This window comes from Scomber japonicus, chromosome 14 (genome assembly GCF_027409825.1).
Source record: "Scomber japonicus isolate fScoJap1 chromosome 14, fScoJap1.pri, whole genome shotgun sequence".
NCBI lineage: Eukaryota > Metazoa > Chordata > Actinopteri > Scombriformes > Scombridae > Scomber > Scomber japonicus.
Genome location: NC_070591.1, coordinates 19,509,229 through 19,536,356, shown reverse-complemented (window position 1 = coordinate 19,536,356; position 27,128 = coordinate 19,509,229). Strand labels below are relative to the sequence as shown.

The window sequence follows — 27,128 nt, the reverse complement described above, 5'->3', positions numbered from 1 at the left end:
GGCTCATTAACATGTTGCCGCTAAACATCATGGGAAAATAACAAAACGATTCCGCTATTTTAATGGATCTCTGTGTCGATTAAATATCAGCGTCATATACACTTTATAAACATACCGGCGGACTGATGACAGACTGACGATCATGTCCCGGTTGAACACCGTGACAGTGAATGACAATCATATGAAGCGGTATATATCCACAGCGACTTCCCTTATTTTACCGGATGTGAGGGCGATCTGGCTGCGACATCTGTCACCCCATTGATCGCTAGGGTTGATTCGGCTGATCTGGCTGGCTAGGCGGGTGTCCCCTTCCTCCCTCACCGCTCCATGTGTGTCCCTCCCGAAGCTCCGCGCTCGGTGGAAGAGGACGATGTCCCCCCGGCGGACGACCATCCATCGGTATACCAGTAGCTGTGCTCCCCTGCTAGAACCTCCAAACAAGCTCAAGGCCCATTTGTAGGAGAAACGTAGGGAAGTCAAGCTCCAAGCTTCAGACACATCCAAATGCGGCGCTGCACGGGGCAGTTTGCCTTCCTTTTATTACAAACAAATTTACACATTTTGTTTTGAAGTGAAAAAAGAAATATTCAGATCTTTTACTTATACCACAGTGTAAAAATACTTTACAAGTTACAAGTAAAAGTATGCAAAGTAAAAACTAAGTATTAGTATCAAATTGAATACCTTTATTGTCATTGCATGACAGTACAACAACATTCAAGTGCTCATTCCCTTTGTAGCAGGGGAAAACAATAAAAAACAATATTAAAACAACAACGTTCGAGTAAAAGTTCTTGTTATTCAAAATTGCATAATGTTTTTCAGAATGATACAATTTCTATTACTGTGTTGGAATTTGTGATGCATTAATGTTGTAAGCATGATACATTTAAAGTACTTTATACAGTAGAACGTACAATATTTTCCTCAGAACTGTAGTGGAGTCGAAGTGCAAAGAATTATATTATATACCATTATTTGATATGATATACTGTGTATAATCTAACAAATAAGCTACTGTAATCAAAACGAACAACCCCACGTGCCCTCATGCACATCAGTTACCTTTTTGATTTATCTAATTATATGTTTATTATTAATATCATTGCAACTATTACAATTATTGACATTATTATTTATATGTTCTTTTGTTTATATGTTTATTTTGACAGATTTATCTTCTATACATATTCTGATAATTCAACTACATTCTTGTATATGAGTAGGCTATAAGTGTATGACTGAGTATATTACACTATTTGTGTGGATGCATATGTATATGTATATGTAAGTGTTTTGTGGTATTTAGGGGAATTAGATTGGGTTTAGACTAGCGGACAATGGGTGGTTTTGGTCATATTATCCCTGACCTCCAAATACGTGTGTGTGCATGTATGTATGATTTACTTTGTATGGTGTATATATTATTTGTCTAATTTTTGCCAAAGACTGACACAGTCCCTGAAGGCAACTGTTGCCTTCAGGGACCGTGTGAACCTGGTGGAGGCGGGGAGAGGTGAGGGGGAGGGGTCATTGAACGAGAAGAACAGGAGGGGAGATCATTTGAGCGATATAGTGGTAACTTTCTCTATCTTTCACTCGCTGTTTATCCTAACGGTTGAATATTGAAATCATATTTACAGGTGAGTTAACGGCAGCTGGCGTTAGCATCGAGCTAACACAAACTGACTGCAGAGCCTATTCGATATAATGGGAGCTAGCGTGATACGAGCTAACCCCGTCTAGCTTAGGGTTTGCGTTACCAAGAAAATGCAACCAAATGGTCTGTTGGCATTTAGAGGTTGTTGAGTTGAGTAAGTGCTTCAGTGTATTGTTTGTTAATATCGAAGAAAACGCATCTGTGGTGCAAACATGTTTGTTCACTCGTTGAGTTATGTCTCTACAAGTCATCCTGCGAGCTAACGCTTGTTAGCCTTAGCTGCTCAGTTTAAGGCTACTATTGGAGCAATTTGTCTACCAGGCAGTTAACTACAACTCAGAGACCGATATTATTATCACCAATTACAGCCGCTATAAGGGTCAAAATAACCTCCCCTGTGAAAACGTGAAACTCACTGTAAATGTTCAGTAAACTACTTTGAATGACTGTGTGTTGCGTTCAAGTTAACGATTGACTTGTGACTTGTGGCTTGTGGTAGCTAGGAGTAATGTGATCATGTTTTAGATGCAAGCTGACAGTCTGACGTCTATGGTGAAGGTGACTGATACATAAAGTTGTTCTGGTTATACTTCAGCGTTAACTTCAGCTTGTGTACAGGAAGAAAAAGCAAGAAACCATAGATAGATAGACAGATAGATATTTTATTAAACCCAAGAAGCAAATGCCGTCAAACTCTACAATATATACACTAACTAAATTAACTAAAATATAGGAATAAATACAACAGAAGGAAAAGCATGGTCAGGCAGATATTGCTGCGTTTATAGGATGCCTGATTGTCCATGGATATTAATATGACTAAATATTGATAGCTGAATAATCTATACAAATATATGTTATCAGCTGCATATACAGACATCACCTAAAGGTTATACCAATATGATTCTGACATACAACCAATGTGATGAACAATGTAATAAATTAAGAAATAAAATCCAGATGAGCAGCCTGTCTTCATTGTCCACTCTGCAGACACAGAGGAGACTTATTGTACAGACTGATCTGATGGCATTTGGCAGGAATGACAACTTGTGTCAGTCTTTGTCACAGCGGCACTGATTAACTACCCACCAGACAGGGAACATCTCACTTACTCTGTCAAACAGTGCTCAGTGCAATAAATGATACAAAACACTTTCTGCCTTGTTTATAGCATGTTGGATTATTGAGAGGTGTGTATCATATCGTGTCCCCTTCATTAACATCAGTGAGGGGGCAGGCTGAATACACAGGCAATTTGGTGTACATATTTGCTGCTAATTGCACTGATAGGTTTAACAATTCTGTGGCGTCTACATAAATATTTAAGTGTGTGTATGCTTATTTACTTGCCTACAGGTGAATGCAAGCAAGGATGACGATGCCGCATGTAGGGGCAGTATTTGCTACAATAGCAGGACTGATGGCCATCCTGTTACACTCCTCCATTCACAAGATAGAGGAAGGACACCTTGCCGTGTACTACAGGTATCGCAGCACTGACCTTTACATCTGTGCCTGACAGAAATAACACATAAGAGAGAGGATGGCATATTCTTATTTGCAAGAAGCTTGTTTCCTTGTAGTAGTTAATATGAATGCAGCAGGAATGTGTGGAAATATTATCTGGGATACATAATCTAAGTCTCCATGTTTGTGCTTATCTGAACGTTACTCTTTCCTGTGGGAAAGTAGGATTTTGGTTGTGGTTCATTTAGGGGAAATGTAATTGGGAAAAAAGCATAGCTAGCATATTAAATATGGGTCATAAGATAGATATGAAACCGAAAGTTTTTGATCATTTTTACAAGATGGACAAAACAACATCCTGTGTTATAATGCAACCTTAACAAATGAAAACGACACCTGAATAAATACCTTTCTGTCCTTTTCTTTTGCACATCCCGCTTAAACATAATCAGGTGTTGAGAACTCCAAACTAAATAATTTGTTTGTGTCTGTTTTCAGGGGTGGAGCTTTACTGACAATTCCCAATGGCCCTGGATATCATATTATGCTGCCTTTCATTACCACCTACAGATCGGTGCAGGTAAACTCACCTTTCAAACTTGAAGCTTGGGCTCAAAGCGGAGGCACAAGGCATATCAGAGTCAGCTGCACATAAAAATCAAGAGTGGTGTCTTCTATAAATAACTATGCTACAGGATGTAAACGGTCGTCATTCAACCGTGGCTATAAATGCTTTATTTTACATTTGAGAGAAAAAGGTTATGCATCATTTGATGTGCTGCTAAATCTTTTACAGCAGAGGTATACATTTCTGTCTGATTCCATGAATGTAACATTTAGGTAATAATCACTGATAATGTTATCGGGTATATATTTCTAAAGATTTATTATCAGCTTTTCCTGTTACATAAGCTCATCATATTTAGGTTGTAGCTGTTACAAACGTAATTAACATTCAAAAGTGCAGAATTGCTTTGTATCCAGAATTTAAACCTTAAAATCCATTCAAAATGAAACAATTTTTAAAAACCTGTAATAGCTGCAACCTGAATATGAAATCAACCATTCACATTACTATTTGATTAAACAGTTTTAATTCAAGACCCGCTCACTAGCTTTCTTCTGAACTTCAGACTGCATCTCATGGTCATCCTCAGTGAAAGTGGTTACATTCAGTCATTTGGCAGACACTTTTATCCAATGGACTTACAAGTGAGGCAAGATAGTCAAGCAGTTGAGGACAGTGACTCAGAAAGAGCTGTGGTACAAATTCTCAAGTAGGTGTGCGGTGAGAACGAGCGCTTTGCAATCAAAAAAGGGCAAAAAAGTTAAAAGGGGTTCAAGGACACCCATGTTGTAGGAAAACTGTCATGATCTTCTCAGATGTTTTGAATCTGTGTTTCAGACTACTCTCCAAACTGATGAGATCAAGAATGTGCCTTGTGGAACAAGGTAAAGAAAGCCATTTTACATTGAGCTATGAAGCTGCTGAGATATTGACCCATTCATTCATTCATAAAAATACTGTGTATTCAACAATTTTCTCTTTCCTTCACAGCGGTGGTGTGATGATCTATTTTGACAGGATAGAGGTTGTCAACATGCTCGTCCCAACAGCAGGTAGAAAAATGTTGTAACATTATTGCAAAAGTTCCTTATTTTGTTGACTCATCGGCTCTGCCTGGCACTTTGTATTACAATAGTCTGACTGTTGCTTTTGTTTATTTTTCTATAGTTGTGGATATTGTGAGGAACTACACTGCTGATTATGACAAAACTCTAATTTTCAACAAGATTCACCACGAACTGAATCAGTTCTGCAGTGTGCACACACTACAGGAGGTCTACATTGAGTTGTTTGGTGAGTACTTCATGAAGTTGAAAGTTTGAACTCAACACGTTCTGTGTGTTCAGTCCTGAAATACCTGAATGTCAGTCATATAGGTGTGTATTTACATGGCTTGTCATTTTTGTTTTGCAGACATCATAGATGAGAACTTGAAGACGGCCCTGCAGAAAGATCTTAACTCTATGGCCCCGGGACTCACAATACAGGTACCTTTCACACACATACACACACATAACTTGAGCAATAGAGTGGAAGAGAAATTAGGTGACTCATTGAAGAATCTGGCCTCTGTATACTGGATACAATAAACCAATTTACTCACCGCTACTAAAAAGCAGTTTGTTAAATGACTCCCGCTCCTAATGGAGGACTGATATACTGGTGTGACGAGATAAAGCACATTTGGTAAAAATGGAAACATGAAAAAAGGGACACGCATGAAAAATGTCAACCTGTCACATGATATTATCACAGATGTCTTGGCATATATACATTGGCTGAAAAGTACTCAACAAAGTGAAATGCAGAGATGTGAAAGATGTTTGATTTCATTTGGAAACAGAACTGATCATCTTATTTTTTAACTGTAAAATGTCCGACTTAGCACATATCTAGGTCCCAATTCAGATTTAAGGGATCCCTAAAAAAATGTATATTAACTTATATATATTGTATTATTAAGACTTAAATATTAATATCTATATTGATCTAAAAAAATCTTCAAATTGTTGATACCAGTAAATCAATCATAAAACTTTAACTATCCTCACAATGAATCAATAATTTACTCTCTGTGAAATCGGCTGGCAGTCTGATTGTGAACAAAAGGTCATTTTCTTCTTCTCTGTTTTCCTCTCTGCTCTATTTAAACACCCTGATCAAGGCAGTCCGTGTTACCAAGCCAAAGATCCCAGAGTCTATCAGGAGGAACTTTGAACTCATGTGAGTTTGTAAATCTGCGCTTATCCAGCACAGTCTTTGTGTATTCCTGCATCCACTCAGTTCAAGTGAGACCACAGCGGAAAAGAAAATATTTGTGTATATTTGTGTTTGTGTGTATGCAGGGAAGCGGAGAAGACTCGTCTGTTGATAACGGCTCAGACTCAGAAGGTGGTGGAAAAGGAGGCGGAGACTGAGAGGAAGAAGGCCATCATAGGTAATTGTGGTGGTGTTTTACTGTAATTCAGCTAGCTATGTTATAATTTGCATGACTGCCAGTACAGTTCTGTCAGTTTCCTCCCTTCAGTTACTCATGTGTGACTGTTGTGTACGATCCTGTTTGATTCCTGTTGACACTCGTGTTTTTGTACCCTGCAGAGGCTCAGAAAGTGGCCCAGGTGGCAGAGATCCACTTCCAACAGAAAGTGATGGAGAAAGAGACGGAGAAGAGGATCTCTGGAATAGAGGGTCAGCCTCTCTGCTTTATCACAGCATACATTTTTGTGTTTGTATGTGAGTGTGTCTGTCTCATTCGGCACCATCTCTTCTTGTTGCAGATGCTGCCTTCCTGGCGAGGGAGAAGGCGAAAGCTGATGCAGAATATTACACTGCTGCCAAGTCTGCTGAAGCAAACCGGGTAAAAGGCAGTGCTGACACAGTTTCAAACATAAACACACGACTAAGTACAACATCTAAACCTTGCACGTGTTTGTCTCTCTCTCTCTCTCTCTCTACTCGTCACAGTTGAAGTTAACCCCAGAATACCTGCAGCTGATGAAGTACCAGGCCATAGCAGCTAATAGTAAGATCTACTTCGGCCAGGACATCCCCAACATGTTTGTGGAAGGAACAAATAGCCCTCAGAAGTCTGCACGCTCCACTCATCAGTCCAAAACTGAACCAAACCAGCTTAAAGAGAAGCAAGACGGGCAGTGAGTCCGCAGCTCAGCCCCCTGCGCAGGACAGGACAACCTGTTGAGGACTTGTCTTGTTTGAGAGGTAGAGAGTGCTGAGCTTAAGATGACAGGTGGGATAGCTTTACAGCTGGTTTGGTGAACAGCACACTTCAGTCTTAAATCTATGTGGCAAAGAGAGAAAATGTAAGGATTTAAGGACAAGGATGAGCAGAAGTGAGGGGCAGAAAGGACTAGATAAAAGGGAATGTTTTTGTTTTTTCATCTTCCACTCTTTGAAAAATTCTTTTTTTTTTTTTAGGAATGAGAAAGATGCCATAGTTTAAAATCAAAAGCATATAAAATGCTTAATGCCTGCAAGGCGACAGCAAGTAGTCGCCCTAATCTACATGTGCTTGCAATCAGTGCGGTGTTTAACTTTGCTTTTGGATCTGCATTAATTTTTGTTTGTTGTATGCAAGAGGAGTGATTTGTGCTAAAAAAGATTTTTTACTCTGATTAATTAATTTCTGGTTTAGCCAAACTGGAATCTAACAGGTGACACTAATTATACGCAGGATGGCTTGTACAAGTGTCCGTAAGGTGGGACGGTTAATCTCTGTGCCATTATTTTCTCTCACATTGAATCACTTCTGAACACCAATCAGTGCGAGGACTGTTTAATAAAATGCTGCTGGTGGGTGATCGTATTATAGTCAGGTGTTTGCAGCTTCTTCTTTTTTTTAAAAGATTTTTTCCGGCATAGACGCCTTTATTTAGCAGTAGACAAACAGGAAACATGGGACAGAGAGGGGGGTGTGACATGCAGCAAAGGACCTCCAGCCAGGATTTGAACAGGGGTCGGCTGCATACATGGCATGCACTCTAACCACCGAAACCACTCGACCACCTGCGCGCCCGGTCTTTGCTGCTTTTTAAATGTGGTGATTGTAAGAGAGTCATTCATTATATGGAGCACACCCACCCACCCACCCACCTTCACAGTCATAGCTTTCTCGAAGCAAATTGCCTGATTTAGTTAAACGTTCACCCAAGCCTGCGTAAAGAGAGATACAGTATGTTTTTACAGACACTCAAAAGTTGAATGGCTGTCTCAGTATGTTCATTTTCTATAGTTAATATTTAGTGGCGTCAGATTGGTAGTGATGTGGTTTATTTTCTGTTAGACTGGTGATAGTTTGGTGTTGTTAGTTGTGGAAAGAGCAGCCACATGGGACAGATTTTAAACGCTGCACTGACATCTTGTGTGGCATTTACTATCAAACCACCTGAGAGAGAGAAAAGAAAGTTTGAGTGCTGCTAAAAGAAAATCTGCTTTTTTAATTCTAAAAGCAAATTTAAGTTGACTTATTACACTGAGAAGCGTAATAATAAGTGGGTCTGTACACAGGAGGAAGTTGTGCTTTTTATATACTCCTCACTATGAAGTCAACTACATCTTTGAAATCATCTATCTTGTTCTGATTATCAGAGCCGTGCATGTGGAAACGTATAGTGGCTTGATTGAGATGATTAGTAGTGCCTGTAACTGTATCTGCCAACTCTTTTGTTTTAGAGCTTATTGCGACGTGGTTAAATGTTAATTCTCAGGAAATTGACTTTTTATTTTAAAGGATAGGTTCACAATTTTTCGAGTTTGCTTGTTGTAATCATTCCCCGTGTTCACACTGGCTGTTAAGAGATCCCCCCCCCCAGGACAGCTGCTCATTGTTGGACAGAGCTTATTGAGCAAGAAAATGTTTGAACATTGGCGTAAATTGTGTTTATTGGAGTCTGAGAAGTAAATCTGGTGATACCAATGTGGGAAAAGTGAGGTCGTGAAACAAGAAAAGAACAATGTGATTTGACGATATAAAAGCTTATTTTAAAATCTGCTTATGAAAAAAAAATTAAACACATTCAACTAAGGTGACGTTTTTATTGCTACATCACTATTTTATTGCACCATTTATTTACAGCAGATGTCAGATGTTGAATATTATGAGGACGGTCAACGAGGAAATGGTACAAGCGAAGTTCTGCCCTACTCTAAATGTTTACATTTTCTGCACTTCAAGAATGAACAGACTGCGAAGTATTTCAGTCTTTACTAAACAAGATCACTCGAAGGATTTGTCAGCACACAGCTCCTAATTAAAATAATATCTCACACTTCATGAGAGTTTGTTTAACCTCCTGATTTAGTTTTGTGTGATGACGTGAGTTCCAGCAGTGCACAAAAACAAGCTTTCTCCTTTTTTTTTTCTTTTTTTTTAAAGATGAATGTCGATAATGCTCGAGCTAAAACAAGATGGTGCTAGTTTTATTGTGTGCGAAGCTTTTTGATTTTGTTCAGCTTTGTTTTCAAAAACAAAGAAATACTTCCAATATTCAGATTCAAGCCTTAAATATTGAAGGGACACTCAAGGTTTAAAGTGATTCTTGTCATGTGATAGGTCTTGAGAGTGTGCACAGAAACACTGCACGGCCTCACCGTAGACTCCGGCTGAGACAGTCACAACTAGCGGCGGACACTACTCGTGTTTGAAAGGCAGCCTGATGTTTTACTTGACCTCTGAATGGCAGTTTAACAGCTGCACTCTTCATTTACTTGGTGATGGGTTCAAATAATGATGCAAAAGAGGTGTATGAATCACTCATGAAATTTTTTTTGTCAATATTTTGTACAATCTGTGAAATTTAAACATTGTCTTTTTGTTTTAAAAGGTTTATATGCAAAATGTTTTCAAGTTTTGACAATGTTCTTATGTAAAATAAAACCTATTTTGGTACCTCTCTTCTCCTGTGTTGATTTGTGTGTGTGAACATTATGTAGTTCAGTGGTTTTCATCCTCCTAAGTTTGCATTTATGTAAAGACTTGGAGTACACTGTAAACAAATGTTCCATCACTCAGAGCTTTCTGTTTTGACCTCTGCTTGCTCACTAATGTTCACAAACTTAATCACACTTGACTGAGGTGGGTGGGAGATATCCTGTGTAATTATTTAGTTCATTTATCTAAAAGGTCTCAATACTTTTTCCATCACTGGCGGCTACAGAAGTACCAACTGTGGTACAAATAGCTCCTGTTGGGAAACAGTTGTGTACTACACAAAGATACCAACAGGAGGAGAACTAACACCATGTTATAGGAACGCTTTGGTTTTATCACTCAATATAAAGAACATAAAAAGACAAACAATGAACCCGCACCAACTTATGAACTCAAAGTGGAAGAATAAAGACAAAAATGATATATTCATGTGATATACATGTGAAGAAATGTTGGGTAGTCGCTCATTTTAATGGCTGGACTGCAGTAACAATGTGAGGATGACTCGGTGAACATATACACAATCTATCACACAGTCCCTGTTGTTCTAACCCATATTATAGTAAACATTACAAACACAGATGTCTGGGGAGTTTGAATGTTGTATGGTCATCCTAAGAAACCCCTAAACCTCAAGTCCTGTCCTCAGCAATGCCAGTCAGCTGTTAACAAAGGCTTTCCAGGAAGCATTCAGTGTGTGTGTGTGTGTGTGTGTGTGTGTGTGACCACGGCCTGAATGAGCAGAGGGTGTTTAGTTTAAGTCTGACCCCAGTTTTTCCTGATGTCAGGATTTGTGAGAAATATGATAACAAAGCATGTTAATGAGGGAAAATAAACTTCACTCAGCCTCATCTTATTTTCTTAACCGAGGAGGGCTTTTTGTTGTTGTTTTGAGCTCATTTAAATGGGTGGTCTGATGGTGTCAGGAGGGCAGAGTCAGCGAGTTTAAAGACCTCCCTCTCAGGAAGTGAGGTGAAGGTCAGGTTTGCTGCTTCCTGGATGAGCCAGCACTCCTCTTTCCTTCCTTTGCTTCTCTTCCTTTCTATCATATGGTCCTGCATGATCCCTCTATCCTGCACCTCCTCAGAGACAGAAGGGTGTGGCCTGAGTGTAGGGGAGTTAATCTCATCCCCAAACAACAGTGTGATTCTAAATGTGATTCATCAGTGGTCATCAATAGCCGCTCTGTTGGCCCGTTTTCCTTTACATTCCTATCCTGTGTGTTAGTGCAACTCACACACTCATACAAAGAGCATTACCTTTGCTATTTATCAGCACTTTCACTAACTCTGAGTTAAAACATTAACTCTAGGTCGACCAACTCTGAGTTGTCTCTAAGTTTTCAGTTTCAGAACAAGTGTTAAGAGTTAGTTCAATCAACTCTGAGTTAAAGGATTTTTTTTCAAAACTTTATTGAAGTTTGCAGTGTACAAAAAAGATCAGTCATACCAGAGAGATGATAAGTAAGAAAAAAAGCAATACAGTAGCAGCAGCAAAAGAACATGAGCTGGCGTGAGAGAAAATCTGCAGCAAAAGTTCCTTGCTGGTATTTAACCAGCGATACTACGAAGCATGCACAGTAACCACTTGGCTATCAACACCCTTCAAACTTTGCAATTCTGACAGCCCAACAGAGGGTTACCTTGGAAACATGCTCAGTGTCACAGATGTTACATATAAAACTGCCATTGGCAAAGAAAAAAACAAAGTGCAACACAAAGACTTTGTTCTGAACTGAGAGCATTTCCACGATGTGTCGTACAGACGATACGAGGGCTGAGAATATTGTTGATTGATTGTACAGAAAAACAGAAACACTCAAACAGAACATCATCAGAGAATGATAAAACATCCCAGCGGGGTCTGATCACTCTCTGACGGAGATTTCTGCTTCGTATTTGTGCTTCAATATTAACTGACTCACACCATGTCTGACAGCTTCTTCAGTCTACAGGCTTCAACTAAAAAGGAAGAGAAACTCAGGGTTGTTGCCAGGGTAACAGACTCAGAGTTAAGCTGAACTGGCTTCGTGAAACCGAAAAACCAGAGTTTCCTTGAAGTCTGAGTCAACTTACTCTCAGCTGCACATATTGGTATGTGATATGTTGCTATATTCAATTTAATTGAGAGCAGAAATGTATGATGAACTGAACTAAATTTGGAATGGTTACAGACTGTTTTTATGTAGCTGTAATCTGTTTGTGTTGCTGCTGGTGCACGCTGCCTGGCTTATATCAGCCCTTTAGTAAACTGGTAAATGAATTTAACCAATATTTACACTACTGTATGATATTGGCATACAGCGTTCTTCAAGCTTTAAAATCTCCAAGAGGAATGTAAGTTATTATTGGATTGTGTGCTATAGTTACAACATTTAAATAAGACAAGAGATGTGAGGTGGTTTGGAAGTTTTATAGATGAATAAAATTATTAGGGACCGAGCTGAAAGGCCTGGAGGCAAGGACCCTATTGTATTTGTATCGTTTTTTTTTCTTCTACTGCCTCTTTGAGCCTCAATTTGACCCCCTAAACCTGCTTAAAAACTCTTTTCTGTTTCTAGTTTGTTTATTGACTGTATTATTATGTTTTTAGATATCTGTGCAGTCTGTCAACTATTTCAGCAATCACACAAATTACAAGAGCATGACCTACAAACATATCTACTGGTAAGTTCCTCTCCTGTTTGACTCATCAAAGTGTTGGCAGCTCATTTCAGTTGCTCAGACTAAGACAGAGGGAGAGTGTGTATGTATATGTGTGAGTGTGTGTATGTATGTTTGTGAGTGTGTGTATGTATGTTTGTGAGTGTGTATGTGTGTATATGTGTGAGTGTGTGTGTTTGTGTGTGTAATGTATCATCTTATTGCAGTGTCCGGGTCTGAAGGCATCTAAATGGTCCGAGGTCCGACTCCCGCCCAACGCTGCTTGCAGCTTTAATGTTTTTTTTCTTCTTGACTGTAAGAAAGGCTGTCCAAGCATGTAATACGGAGAACAATGATGAGTATGAATTATTTATCATGAAGTGTATATTGCACTATGAAACACAGGGTTTAGCTGCTGAAATGTTGATGGTGCTAAATATTCCTGTGACTCAACAAGAGTAATATGGGTGCCACCTGCTAGTGTGCCACCTTTTAATGGCAGGGTAGTCAGAATCACTGGCAGAGGTGGAGAATACCAGGCACTTGGTCTTTTCTTCTATGAGTAAGGAATGATACATGGGAAGCATCAAAGGCAGACTGAGGCTGAGTCAGGGCCTGTTGTGGAGCCTGGGGAATATAACCTGGATGAAAACCAGACTGTTGTGACTGTAGTAAGGCGAATAATTATAAATTGACTAATGATTTGAGGATCTTTGCTAAGAAAGGAGGTTTAGCTATTAGATGGTAAACATGAATGCTTTTGTGTAAGGTTACTACTAGGATGCTTTTCTACAGTCATACCTGTTGAAAAGGTTTGGTTAAGAATATGAGCTAAATGTGGACAGATTAAGGGGGCAATTAAATAAAGAAGATATATGTCAAGATTATCTGCACCAGCGTTTTAACATGCTTTTAACCTAAGCAGAGTTTTGTGAACGATCGAGCTAAAAGGTAAGCGCAGACATGATTGATTTCATTGCATTGCTTCAGGCATAATGATGCTGGTGACTGATTAGGTGATAGGGAAGTAATTACCACAATAGAGCTCAGTCACAGCAGCAGGCAGCTGGAGAAGATCAGCTGCTCTCAGTGGGTCATCATTGTCCTGTTATTCTACACCAATAGAATAAGGGGGGCAAGATCAAAGGCAACACAGGGACTGACAGCCACACGCACTGGATCTTATCTGATTCTGTAATTTGATGACATGAAACAACACACCCAAGCCACTATACCACAAACAGATACTTTGTGTAACCGTAAAGTTTACACAAAGTATGTTTGTGGTATAGTGGCTTGGGTGTTCATAATAGAAAAAACTTGCTGATCTAAACAGGATGAAGAATTTCATAGAAAATGAATGACGTAATTTTCGAAGGAAGGCTCTGTCACTATGTATGAACCAAACACTGAATATCATTAAGATTGCAGCAGCAGGATTACCCTCTGTGCATCATTGTATTTGCTGTGCTCTGCTCTTATTTAAAAAAAAAAGAAGACAATTTGGAAAATTAAAGTGGTTAGTTGATTTATTGAATGCTTTTGCGGTCAGAAGTCAGAGGCTGTGTAAAGGCACAGACATCAAAGACGACCACAGACACATGAAACACATTTAAACTCCTCACACAGAACAGAGGCAACTATTTACTATTAATCAAACAACTCAAACTTTCACAAAACAGGCTAAATATTATAAATCATTCACTATAGAATCAAGGTCATAATATGTAATATCTTTAGGGATCATTTTTTCCCCTATTATATAAAAGGCAGTTGTTGCGCAGCCTCACATTTCATACTATGAAACTGCTTTGCACTGGAATCTCTACAAAATATGTCACTAGTCCTGACTACTTACATAGTGTAAGTAAAGTAAAAAAAAATAAAAAATTACCAAACCATTTCTTTTGCATCACAAAAACACCCTTTACTTAAAAAAGACAGTACTGAAACAAAACATCTGTAAGCTGGTAATGCATTTCAACAGATATAATGCTCTTAGCTGGTAAAACAATGAAGCTATCTATTATAGTTTATTGCAGTTGATGTTAAGACTAATTCTCAGTGTGTGAGTCTGTGTTACATGTTAATAATATCAGTGTGTTTGTCCTTTGGCTTTGTATGTGTCCAGATGCCGCGTCAGGTCCTCAATGCGCATATCCTTCAAGTGAACGAGATGCTCTAACCTGTTGACTTTCATCTGGAGGATCTACACACCCACCCACACACACACACACACACACACACACACACACACACACACAAAGGAGAAGGATGTGGTAAAAGAAGAGTAGGTACATTTCTGAAACTGTGAATGATGTCAGTGATTTAAGAAATAAGTCCTAGAGTCAAAAGGAAATGTCGCACATTACAATCTGCTCATTATTATTCTTAACCTGCACATGTGGCAACAGACGGGAAACAGAGAAAGAAAAAGGGAGTTATATCCGCTGAGCTGATACTGACTCACTGACCACTGCTGACAGAGCGTGTGACGCATATGTATCACACTCACACACACGCTTACACACACACACACACACACACACACACACACACACACACACACACACACACGCTCACACATGCTCACATGCTCACACACACACACGCATCTGTAAAATTACAGCTGGTGTATGACATCGTTCTTCCATCAAAACGGGAAGAGAAATCTGTTTGCAGAAGTCGTGCCAGTCAGCAGTGTGAGTTTCCTGGATTGAGAGTGCGTGTGTCTGTGTGTGTGCGTGTGTTTGTACCTCCACTGTCTCCTGCAAAGACATCACAGCTTGCTCCTTTTCTTGCAGGATTAGTCGTAAATTAGGGTCCATGTCTGAGTATGTCGGCATCGTGTACAGCGGTTTTCTGACCGAAGAGAGAATGTTATCAAGACTGCAGATGATTCATTTGATTCCATTTCAACTTTATTTTTTGGGGAGGTTTTACCCATTTTTCAGTCTAGTCTTTTCTTCTTTTTTCATTGCTTCTCCTGCCATTTGAACCAGATGTTTCGCTTCATTCTGATGAATTTCTGAAGACAACAAAACCAAACTATGAAATTTCCCCAACAATAATATGAACCTATCACAGTGACTGAAAAGTCTGCTGTTGTTGGAAACCTTCACAGACTCATCCAACAAATCTTGTGAACACAAATCTTACAGGCGATGAGAAGAAGCAGAAAGTGGGAGGAAAAAGGCAAGTAAGATTAGATTAGAAGATGGAGAATGAGAGGCCTTGAGGTCTAGCAGTGCTGAGCACAGGCCAGCGATAAGGGCCATCTGGTGATGTTGGGGGCTGATATGAGGACCTGAGTTGTGTGTCTGATAGCGGATGGGCTGTAGGTGGAAGAGGAAGGAGCAGAGGATGGAGGCACTGGTCTGAGGTCAGCTTTAGATGACAGTTTCAGGGACAGATGAGGTGTGGGAAATGGAATAGAGACATGTCACCCGCTCACTCTGTAAAGGTCGTGGCATCCTTTAGTCAGTTCTGTCGGTATGTTTGTGTCTGTGTGTGGTAGCTCACACAGACACTGGGACAGATTAGAATTAATCTGGAGTTGTTAGCGGAGCACAAATGCTGACAAGACAGGCAGGGAAGTCAGGAGAACATAAATTCAGAGGCAAAATTGGCCTTCACAGCAATAACTCAAACACAAGAACCAGCTCAGTGCCTTTTTAATACGTGTCAGCTGATCAGAACATACAGTGTCATTAAAAAAACAGTCTAAATTTACACCCACTTCCCTCCCTGTGCTAAAATTAAGTTTAAAGTCATACTATGCAGTTTGGATCAGGGTCAGACTGACACTCCGCAATTGACACTAACAAATGGATATATGTCAAAATACAGTCATCACTTTCTTATTAATTCAGCAGTCTCAATTTGTGAAATCCTGAACTCAGAACTTATTATAACTGTCTGAGGAAAATGTTTCCAAAAAATCATTACTAATGTGTGGAGTAAAAGTCCATTTGGGTTCCTGTGAATATAATAACAAAAGCTACTCCACCTGTGTGATGTTTCTCTTGGTTCCTGGTGTCATAATATTCCAAAATCTGATTCAAAAAGGGGAAAAAAATGTTTTAAAGAGTGGTAATATTTCATGCAACAGTGCTTTGCTCACATATACAGAGGAAAGTTTTGTGAAAAAAGAGAGCTAAAAAGATTTTTTAAAGTAATCTGTACAGAGTCCAAACACACACATGCACAAATATACACACCAGTATATTGTCAGCAGTGTGCTCCAGTTTCTTGTCTATCTTCTCCCTGAGGGCGCTCAGCACAGGCTCGATCACTCCTGCAGTGCTCAGTGCAATCTTCTTCACCGTCTCCTCAGGCATGTGAAAGTTCAGCTTGGAAAACACCTTCCTGTCCACAAGAAAAAAATAAAAATAAAATAAAAACAAACACATACACAGCTGTTTCTAATTTACCAAAGGAGTCACAATAGGAACAACAGATTGAAAGTGATTTAACTGATGTTGCATGATGATGATGAACATCACAGGGGCCATTATGTTTAAGAGTCATAAAATCTGTGTCTGGCTTCATGCCATATCCAGGGAAAGGTTTGACTGAGTGTGCTTGGAGTGGTTTTCACAGTCTGATGCAAAGGCCCATTGTGGTGCTCAACAAAAGTTCAGCCTATGCTCCCCTCTCTGTGTCAGCATTTAGAGCAAAATTTAATTGAAAATTTTAAACTCTCTAGTCATGACTGCCATTTGGATTATGAGATATATTTTTTTTATGTGTGTGTGTTGTACTTTTTCCAGCTGAGGAGTTACATTTTTGTTGCTTTTTAAAAAATAATTAATTTTGTTATTTTAATGCTACCACTGTCTATCCTATTTGCAGCACATGCAATTTGAATACACTAACAGATCAATGTCTTGCCTGTTTAGAAGGTTCCAGTTACTGAGCTTCTGCTGTGTGGAGTTTGCAGGGATGTAATTGTGCAGGTCGACAAGCTTTGGGAAGAAATGTCTTACAACTTCAGCAGCCATCACTGCAGAGGGGTGAGCAGAGAGGCAGAGTCAGTCCACAGGCAAGCAAACAAACAGATATTTGAGCTGCTAAACTTTTTAAAACAACCAAAAACAAGATGAGCTGGAGATACGGTAAAGGTAGGTTAGCTTATTTTTTCCTCCTGCTTCCTGCATGTTATAGCCCTTCTGTGTACTGCTGGCCTAACCTAAGACATCTACCTCCGTCGCTGAAGTCTCTTGTGATGTGTCTTTTGGGCCGGGACAGAGGTATTTTATCAATCCATGCATACAATTCCTGCAGTTCTTCTTCACTCAATTCTCGATCCATTATTCACAACGCGACATCTGTTTCCGAGCAGTTTGTAAAGATACAAACTGTTGGCAGAGCTAGCTTACTAGCTTCTCCGGACCACAGGTTGTTTAAGGCATTGCTAGGCAACCGGCCGTTACTTATGGCAACATACACTATGAGTCTGTGTAAAAAGAAAAAAAGAAAAAACAACGTTTATTGATGTTTGGGTTTTATTTTAAGCACAATTTCATACACATAAATACATAAAGACATTCATAAATATTCAAATTATATTTCAGTTCAAAGTTTGCAGAATTTATCCAAGCAAAGTCCTCATTGGGAAGGAAGAAAAAAACACAATCATTGGCATTATGAGGAAAGGGCAGTGTCATATCTGTTGTATAAAAAATGCAATATAAAAATCCCTTGAATAATTACAATCAATGTGCATTTAGTCAACACACAACAGAAGAACATTTTTCATACACAGTCCCACAAAGTCATACTACAGTCAAGGTTCAAGGCAAATCCATTCGTTTTGTTTTATGATCCTTAATACAAAAAATCTGAAAAAGTGCCCATGTTAGTGCCACATCTTAAAATCCCTTATCAACTACATTATCTCTTAGAAAAGCAGTACCAAAAATCATGTGCGGGAATGGTAGCAATTAGTAAAACAGTTACAGCATCAATAGTGCAATTGCTCCATAAAGTGTTCATATATCCCAGGATCAGCGCAGAGACACATTTCCCTTAAAAACACATCATCATGGCAGTATAGCCATTTGTCATTTAAAGCACAGAAGTTGAATCTGTCAATCACAGCTTCAGATTTTCATAAAATTCCTGAAGGCATGCAAAAGCAAGACACAGATGGCAGTAATCCTCGGGGAGGCCACAATTAACAGAAAAGCTCTGTCAATTATTGTTGCTGATCCTTCAATGGATCTTGTTCCCCTTGTTTATACAGACAGACGTCTCCTGAGAAGATTTCATAGGTGGGACAACAACAACAACAGTGTCCCCTGTCAGAGGATCTCAGTGTTTACTCCAGGCTGAATTAGTCCCTCAGTCATCTGGGCCTGCTGGGTGGCATCAGGGCAGCTCTCCCTGCAAGCTATAAAAACAAATACTATTAGCAAACATACTATGGATGAGCTTCACTCATCACTGCAATTCTCTCAGTGTAGTTTATTTCTCTGTCCACTCACTTTTGTATACTGAGGCTACAAGTTAATTCAGTGGTGGCCAGGAGAAGTTTATGTGTTTACTGACTGACTAACACTGAGCCACAGCTTGCTCATTACACTGCTATGTCGGAGTAATGCCCAAAAACACGTCTTTGTGAACGTGAATTCCTTGGCTAACGTTATGAATGTTTGAATGCCGACCACCAGGATTTGGACGATTAAGGAGAGTCCGGTTGACTCTTGCTGCTGTCTGAAAACAGTACGTACGTACCAGCTGAGTGTGCAGCAGTGGAGGCTGGCCTGTAGAGGGCTTCGGTTTCACCGAAGGCATCAGAGGTTTTGGCTTCATGACCTAGAAAGCAGATGATCACATTTTAAACAAGTAGCGATGGCAAAAACTGTAAAATAAGAAAAACTGTGGCTTAAGTGACTTGTAATGTGACTTACTGATTTGGTTGTAAGCGGTGGTAGAGGTCTTGATGGAGGTGGTGACTTAGCCTGACAAAAAAGAAAACACAATACAATCAATACATCATTAAATAAAGCAAACAAATATTACCTAAATCTGTAAGCATTTTTACCTCAGAGTAGACTGGCTTGCTTGGAACAGTCGGTGGTTGCATTGGCGGCCGTACAACCTACAGAAAAACATTGTTGACTCGTTGAAATAAAGTAGAAATGGTAACACTACATTTCAGTGTAACAACTGTGTGTGTCAGGTTACCTGTTGGATCTTTGATGGCTGAGATACAGTTGGTACCTTTTGGGGGGGCTGTAAGGGACAAGGACAGAGATGAGTGAAAGCAAAAGCTTGATTAGTCTTTTTTTTTTTTAACCATAAGGATTTCTGGTTTTAATTAAAATTGTGAGATTTAGAAAAGCACTGCTGGAGCTCACTGGGACATTACACAGTTGCTCTCTCTCTCTCTCTCTAAACCAAACTAACAGTCATAATGCTTTAATTACAGATAGAACCTGCTACAGATGAAATGATCATGTCCAATGTAGAAAAAAGAACTCCAGTGTTCTGGTGCTGAAGCTGTTAGGTCAGTAATAGTTGGTAATAGATCAAAATATATATCACCTCTGGGGCTGTTCTGCTGGGCTTGAATCCTCCGGTAGATGGTCTGACAGCAGAAGAGGACACAGGTTTATAGGCCTGAGTGGCTGAAGACTCCACAAATATAGGCTGGCTGATAGTTTTGGATCCGAGACGAGGACTGCCTCGTGCATTGCCTGACTGAAACAATGGGTTGGACTGTCCTGAGGTAGATTGAGAGCATCTGTAAAGAAATACACACAAAAGCTAGATTTAAAGACGGGCTAGATAAAGAGCTTTGTCTGTACACCTTCATGTCTTTAATGTCATTTGTACAAATATAACTTCTTTCTGTACCTCTTTGCAGGTTGTTTTTTTCTGATGCAGCACATCAAACTTCCAATAATAACCACCAACAGGAGGACTAAGCTGACAGCCAATGACACAATAAACACTGGACCTGCTCCTGCACACACAAACACACACACATCGATTGCAACCATATCCTTTTATTGCTCAAGGGCAAGCATGTAACAGCATACATCAAATTGACTGTAACATCATTACTGTATTTGTACGGACTAACTGGGGAATTCCATTAAATCAGTGTCTGTTTATGTTCATCAGAACAGAGCATAATTGTTTGAGAGTCCATGAGAAATCTATTCCAAGTCTTGGTGAAGAAAACAGAGCACAAAAAGAACAGACACTAGCAGTCACGTGTAAATCATGGCCATTAAAAGGTCAAGCATATAAACAGGCGCACACAGAGACTGACTATCACTGCTTACATGTGAAGATATTGACAATCAAGTGTACTGTACCTTCAGATAGCTCTGACTGCTTCACATCACAGAAAGGCGGTGCCCAGCCCGGCTCACAGTGACACTCACTCTTATGGTTACAAACCTGGCGGAGATAACACACAGTCAGCTATGATATCTTTGCTATTCAGTGCACTGGAGTTTTGTGAAGTAGACACATTTTTTACCCCGCGGTTGTTGCATTTGGCAGAACAGTCATTCGTTCCATATTCTTTTATGTTCTTAATTTCCTCACACCGTTGATTGTAGCATACCTGACAGATAGACAAACACATCATGAGGACAGTGACACAGTGCAGATTTTGAGTCTGTGGTGGTTTTGTTGATGCTACTGGTCAGCAGCAACTCAGACAGTTTTCTTACCATGTTATTGCCACACAATGTACCGGTAGGCACCATGCCAAAGTCTGCAGGGTAGTTGTCTTCAGGCTTCATCGTTGCCTCATTGCAGATTTCATTTCCTAATCTGTGGAAGGACTTACTGGATGTCACGGGGAACTCCCAGCCTCCAGAGCAGTAAAGTGTCCCACATAATTGATCTCTGCAACAAAACACCACAAAAAAATTATTCCCAAAAACCAAGAATACCCCACAGTTAATATGTGCTTTTATAGAGCTGTTCCATTTAATAACTTACTGGAATGAACATCTTCGCTGAAACCGAGTCTTTTTGCAGCCTCCGTACTGGTAGAAACAGGTATCTGTAGCAACTTTAGCATCTTAAAGAGAATCATATGAAAAACACAAAATTGGAGTCTTGATGTGGCAGAATTAAAGTGATGAGCTGAAAGCAAAGTGTAATTTGATGGTGTTCTACCTGGTCCCCAAAGTCTCTTGCAGTGTTGCTGCCGTGACGGACACTCTCCATTGTAGCAGTATCCTTTCCCACGGTTGCAGGGCAGGCCATTTTGGGTATAGGAATCAGTAGGACAGGAGGCGGACAGTCCGGTGCAGTATTCTGCCAGGTCACAGTCTCCTGCCTCTGGTCTGCAGATGCTGCCTGGCAGTTTTAGCTGAAGAGTGAAACGAAACACAGATGGTGGTGTACCAACTACTGAAATACGTCCACTAACGCATAAGCTGCCAGACGGCACAGTTAGACTGTGTCTAGCTATATGGTAACACAATTAGTGTCAGTGTGACTTCACTCATCTAGAGAGCACAGAGTGAGTGTTGCTTACTTGGCAGTTGTGGCAGCATTCGCCCTCTGCGCACTGAGCTCCTGTATTAAGTTTGCAGGTAGTTGCGTTGCAGCAGGGATTCTTGCATTCCTAGGAGGCAGACAAAGTTCAGAATATTATGATCAGGTCTCCTTTGCGTTACATATGTGTTTGTTTGAGTGTGGCATACCTCCACAGTGCCACAGTCGCAATCTTCTCCAGGCTCCAGGAAGGCGTTTCCACACACTGGCCCTCCGTGGATGCGATTAGTGGAGGGTGTATCCAGCAGACAGGCAGGGTTGACCTCCTCCAGGAAATTGCTGAGCTGCTGCTGACTGCAGCTGCTGAACTGCTCCGGATACACAATGCTAAAAGAATATTTAGAAAAAATAAGAAAATATAAAGTATTTGCTTTACTTTTGGTTAAAGAGTAGTACATTTGGTGTAGTCTCGGTGCAGAGGAGAAACTGAACTTACCCAACGCTCTCAGCCATGATGCAGCCTTTCTTCGATTTTGAGAAGCCACAGACACAATTTTCGGTATCATGGGACAAGCCAAGGTTATGACCCATCTCGTGGGCCACAGTAGACGCCACTCCTATTGCATTATTGTTATGATCCTGTATGTGCAATAGACAAAAGTAAAGTAAAACTGAAATGGATATTACAGAGTGCAAGAAATGTTACATTTATACCTTTTGTTAAACAAAAAACTGTGCTAACCTCATTGACCGCTCCAGAGCTAGAGGTGCACATAGCCTTTGTGTTTGCTAGGCCGACAGTGGGGCCATTAAAATCTACACCTCTGAATGAAGAAAAGACAAAGTGTTTAGACACCAACTCTAACACAACTTGACATTGTTCTTTTTAGTGGGGTTGCAGCGTCTTACGTTATGAACTGTGCATTGTCGTGCTTGGTCCTCAGTAGCAAAGTCTTCTGACGCCACACCAGGAAGTTGTTGAGGGTTACCTCAGGATCACTGCTGACCTGAATCTGATCTTTGTATGACCAGATATCCAGACCAACCAGCATCACACGAACACCCATGGGGCGATACAGCTGAAATAGAGCAGTGGGGAGAACTGTTAGCACCAAGTCAAACTGAAAATCCAACCCTTAATCCTTAAGAATTATCAGGTAAATAGTTTTAGAGGATTTCTGAAGTGAGTCACATATGTAATGCTACTGCAAAACCAAGGATGTAAAGGATGTCACAGGAAACACTGTTGTGTGAAAATCTTCAGCCAAAGTGTGAAGATCCACACTTTAAGTTACATTTTCACAGTGAGAGAACTTTTCTTTTCTCCTTTTATTGCTCAGGTTCCACTCAGTAAAGAGCAGATAGTATCAGAACAGATTTCCTGCATTTCTGTAATTCACAGTGAAAAACTGTTCAAGTTTCTGACACGTGCATGTGCTGCACTGTGGCAAAAATGTATGCCTTTTTTTGCAGCCAATAAAAATATATTAGATTACTAAGTTTCTGGTAAAAATAGATGGCACGCTTTATTAATCTAGAAGGAAAATTGCATAAAATTACACTGTGATGAACATTAGATTGCCCTATTTTACGGTCTTGGCTTTGGGAGGGATTTTTCATAATGTGTTTTCAAGATTGGTTGATTTTAGAGCATAAATGGGTCAACAGGGAAACAAATAGTACCTTGTCAACATGGTTTGCTACTTCAAGCATTCTGCTCTCTATTGTCTCCCTGAAGCGAAACTTCTTATACTGGAAAGAAATGATTGTTCATATTAGTAATACAGTCAACAACAACATTACAACTCTTAAATTGCAAATGTATGACTGATACAAAAACTACTGTTGACAGGCTAGAAAAAAGAAAAGAGAAACAAACCTCTGTGTTGTCAACCACTACGACCAGTTCCACTGTCCTGGGTTTTCTTTTGTAGTCTTTGGTCTGGGCTCTGCTTTTCTGAATCACACACAAAACGAAATTACTTACAACCGTGAACGTGAATGTGTATGAATATGTGCCTGTTATGGTTAAGGAAGCATTGATTTGTTAATCTACAGTGTTTCAAAGGAGAGTTTTAGAGTTTCATAGTCCAGATGTTTTCAGAGCACGGGTAACAACAAAATGAGTATCATGATCATCCTACAAATACATTTTCATGAAAAAGTGATTTTATCTAATAAAATATGCAGGACATCAGTACATACTAAAATTACCCTTTTATGTTGCTCTGCCTATTTTTCTTTTTTGCTTAGTGGTTTGATTGGTAGTTAATATATGTGTTTTACTGTCACTGCCTTCCTGTTTTTTAAATGTTGTTTTGTTTGTCTTTTTGCGTAAAACAATCAAATTTAAGAATACAACAGAAAATACTGGATATCAGCAGTCTCAGACAAATATCAGATGTGGGCTTGAAAACATGGTGTAGATCTGTGTCAGTCCACAATGTGTGTCTTTACCAGACTGCTGAGCTGGAACAGTCCAGAAGGACGAGCTCCATGGTCGTAGAAAGTGGTTGTGTTTCCATGGGAACAGGAGCTCCTCTTCCTCCTCAGGTGTTTGTAATTGTAAATAGCATGAAGACCCTCCTCACTTTGAGCTCTAGTGCTCATTCTGTGGGCCTGCTCTCCAGCTCCTGTCGCATTCAGAGGTTCGATGAGGTACGTTTGGTCCTGGAGGCGCACAAACCCCCTGCAGTGCAGAACAGGAACTTTAGAAGAGTTGGAAACATCTTTTTCTTTTGCTCAAACAGATCTCAGTTTAATTTATCAGAAGACACTGATACACAATGTGTTTTTACAACAGGTAGATGGAAGCTTTAATCAGAGAATTGTGCTTTATTTTGTTGATTAGATTTTCAGAGTGAGACATGCAGCCTTAATGGTTGTCATGATGGAGGAAATGGATGCTAAGGGACTGATCCTCTCTTTGGATCGGGCATGCTGGTCATGAGTCACAGCAGCACAAATGATCATGAGTTTAATTAGGTTTGCCACTCAGTTTAGGGACACGATTACCTTTTTGTAATTAGTAATACATGATGAAAAAAAAGACTCACTTTATCCCTGAGCAGAGTTCCACACTGGCGGAGGAGTCTTCCACTCCCACAATGTGTCCATGGTAGTAGCAGTGATCCTGAACAAATTAACAGGAAATTGACTGTGTGAGTGATTTTAACTCATATACCGTTTTTGTCCTTTAATTGACAAATATCTCAAGCACAGAGTAAAAATGTAGCCTGATTAGAAGAAGACACATTATGTGTCATGAAAGGCACTTGCCCTTACAGTATATATCCAGTATGAGACATCACCTCACAAAATGAGATTTAGGCCATGACATCAACTATTTAGAAATAGGGCGGAAGCAGTGACATGTATTGCTTAAAAATGTCCTTACCATTACTTTTTTTTAAAAAGCATATGATGTAGAAGACCGGGATCTGTAGCAATTAATCTGAATTATTGCTGATTACATATTAATTCCATTACTTCTGCATATCTTTATTTGAGTTGTATGGCCTTTAAAAACATTTATAAATATTGTTTTATTTTGTTCTGGTTTTGTCAGATTTGCCTTTTACGAATCCTGTTCAGTTATTAAACAGTTTGGAGCTGTGACTGTGATGTTAAATTGATGGCAAAATGATCACAGCATTTTTTTTTGTACAAAAACTGCTTTTGCAGAAAGACGCCGTTGTGAAACTGAGTGCAAATGATGGCACAGGATATCCTGTACGTTATTCATTCAATCATGGCCTATGCCTTATATGGTAAGATAATTCATTGGTAGCATATACCAACCTGGTTTCCAACCTCTGAATCACCACCAACATATCTTATTTCTTTGGCTATTCAAGCAGAAGTACAAATGAATTATACACTATAGGGTCCAAATGATTTGTGGACCTTACTGTACATACTCTCAAAAAAATCACAGTGAAGTGTGCAATGACAAAGTTAAATACATTTAATGCCTTCAGACATTTGCGCCTAATCAATTAAAAACACATTTATGAAACATATGAGAGGATGTTTGTAATCTGTAAATGATCAAACATTTAAAACAGTCTGATTTTTAATAAAGCAGATATCTGCTTCTGACTCAGCTAACACAAAGATACAGTATGTAATAATGCAAGTTATCTTAGTGTTAGTGAGACAGTAGAAAAAGAAAGCAAAGCTGTATACCTGAAGATCTGGAGTTGTTGTGATTTGGGTGCCCTGCTCTGAGTAGTGTGTCACAGCAAAGTTTTTCCCAATAAGATCCCTGAAAATATAAGCGTTTTATTTAAACAGGCAGTTCAAGGAAGAAAATACAATAAGTATATCAAAGAGACAATACTTAAAAAACCCAAATACATATATTAGGATTCTCTCACTTGTTTCTTTCTAGGTGCAGTGTGTGGTTTTGTCCTACGATCGTCAAAGAGTACTGGAGTACATCGGGGTATGTCTACACACACAAACACACATCAGATGAGAATTAATGTTTTCTTCTAGAGGTTAAAAATCCCCAGTGACAGTTAAGTAGAGTTTGTGTGTGTTACCTGATATGTAGCAGCATTAGTAATGTGAGTGGAGTCCTTCAGTTTCTGAGGTATCACTGTTTGGTACTTCATCACATGAGGTAGAGTCCTCAAATTGCCCGCAATTACCCCTGCAAGCATCAGGAAGATGTTAAAGGACAAAAGAGACAAAGACAAAACGAAAGACTCAGACAGACAGAAAGACAAACAAAGACAAAGGAATCAAGTAAAAATGCCGTACCCCAGGAGGAGAAAAATATCCATATAAAATATCCAGAGTGTATCATGTTGCTCTCTCGGACGGATTATTTCATTGTGAGCTGTCTGTCTAAGAGTAATACTGAGGATCTCAAACTTTCCCCGCCCCTCTCTGCTCTAATATCTCGAAAATTACCATTTGAGGTTGAGAAACCACGAGTCACATCCGAGTCTATAAAAAGTTTAGTTTTTTTCTTCCTAAATGCGAATTTTGTTAGCCAAAAGGTTATCGACATGATTTTAACACAGATCAAACCCGCAGTGATGACCTCGACTAGGTCATAACTAGGTCATAACCTATAAAAAGGTTTTAGAAGTAATTTTGCTGTTCATTGGGGGAAAAATTAAAACAAGACCAATTTAGCATCCAGGGCCGTTTATGGTCAAATTAAAGGTTGCTACAAGTAGCCTAGATATTGTAGACATGTATGCAACTTTTTAACCGTATCTTTTTTTTCTCTTTAACTATGCTGTTTGACCCAGTTATTGTTTCAGTACCACTCTTCTTCATCACACTTACCACTGATTGTTACAGAGGTCAGCTGGATTTATACCAACACTAATTCCATTAAATTGTGGTAAA

At 39.5% G+C, this 27,128-nt stretch overlaps 3 protein-coding genes across 4 annotated transcripts; 1 reads left to right on the top strand and 2 right to left on the bottom strand.

Annotated features, from left to right (window-relative positions):
- The first annotated feature begins 1,534 nt into the window (after positions 1–1,534).
- Positions 1,535–9,606, top strand: erlin1 (ER lipid raft associated 1). 2 transcript variants are annotated; one of them, XM_053333213.1, is made up of 12 exons: positions 1,535–1,581; positions 3,023–3,151; positions 3,632–3,713; positions 4,539–4,585; positions 4,692–4,753; positions 4,869–4,994; positions 5,115–5,188; positions 5,866–5,924; positions 6,047–6,138; positions 6,300–6,389; positions 6,479–6,558; positions 6,666–9,606. In XM_053333213.1, the coding sequence occupies exons 2-12, from the start codon at positions 3,027–3,029 to the stop codon at positions 6,855–6,857; spliced, it is 1,029 nt and encodes a 342-aa protein (XP_053189188.1). In that variant the 5' UTR covers positions 1,535–1,581; positions 3,023–3,026; the 3' UTR covers positions 6,858–9,606. The 2 variants fall into 2 exon arrangements, with proteins under 2 accessions (XP_053189188.1, XP_053189190.1); XM_053333215.1 differs by having other exon boundaries at positions 1,546–1,646.
- Positions 9,607–14,385: 4,779 nt separating this feature from the next.
- On the bottom strand, positions 14,386–17,612 carry spef1 (sperm flagellar 1). Its single transcript, XM_053333239.1, has 7 exons — positions 17,495–17,612; positions 17,184–17,295; positions 16,511–16,658; positions 16,300–16,345; positions 15,234–15,318; positions 15,047–15,152; positions 14,386–14,499 (listed from the first exon to the last, which is right to left on the bottom strand). Exons 1-7 carry the CDS (start codon positions 17,601–17,603, stop codon positions 14,386–14,388), a joined length of 720 nt encoding a protein of 239 aa, XP_053189214.1. The 5' UTR covers positions 17,604–17,612.
- Positions 17,613–17,795: 183 nt separating this feature from the next.
- Positions 17,796–26,601, bottom strand: adam8a (ADAM metallopeptidase domain 8a). Its single transcript, XM_053333188.1, is given in 25 exon segments — positions 17,796–18,684; positions 19,029–19,109; positions 19,205–19,255; positions 19,339–19,395; positions 19,482–19,529; positions 19,842–20,040; positions 20,154–20,262; positions 20,621–20,705; positions 20,788–20,874; positions 20,984–21,161; positions 21,258–21,339; positions 21,438–21,633; positions 21,802–21,891; positions 21,971–22,148; positions 22,258–22,400; positions 22,504–22,585; positions 22,671–22,840; positions 23,445–23,513; positions 23,641–23,718; positions 24,219–24,450; positions 24,818–24,894; positions 25,950–26,028; positions 26,141–26,214; positions 26,309–26,418; positions 26,529–26,601. Coding segments are annotated over 25 exon segments (2,673 nt in total). The 3' UTR covers positions 17,796–18,639.
- Between the last annotated feature and the right edge of the window lie 527 nt (positions 26,602–27,128).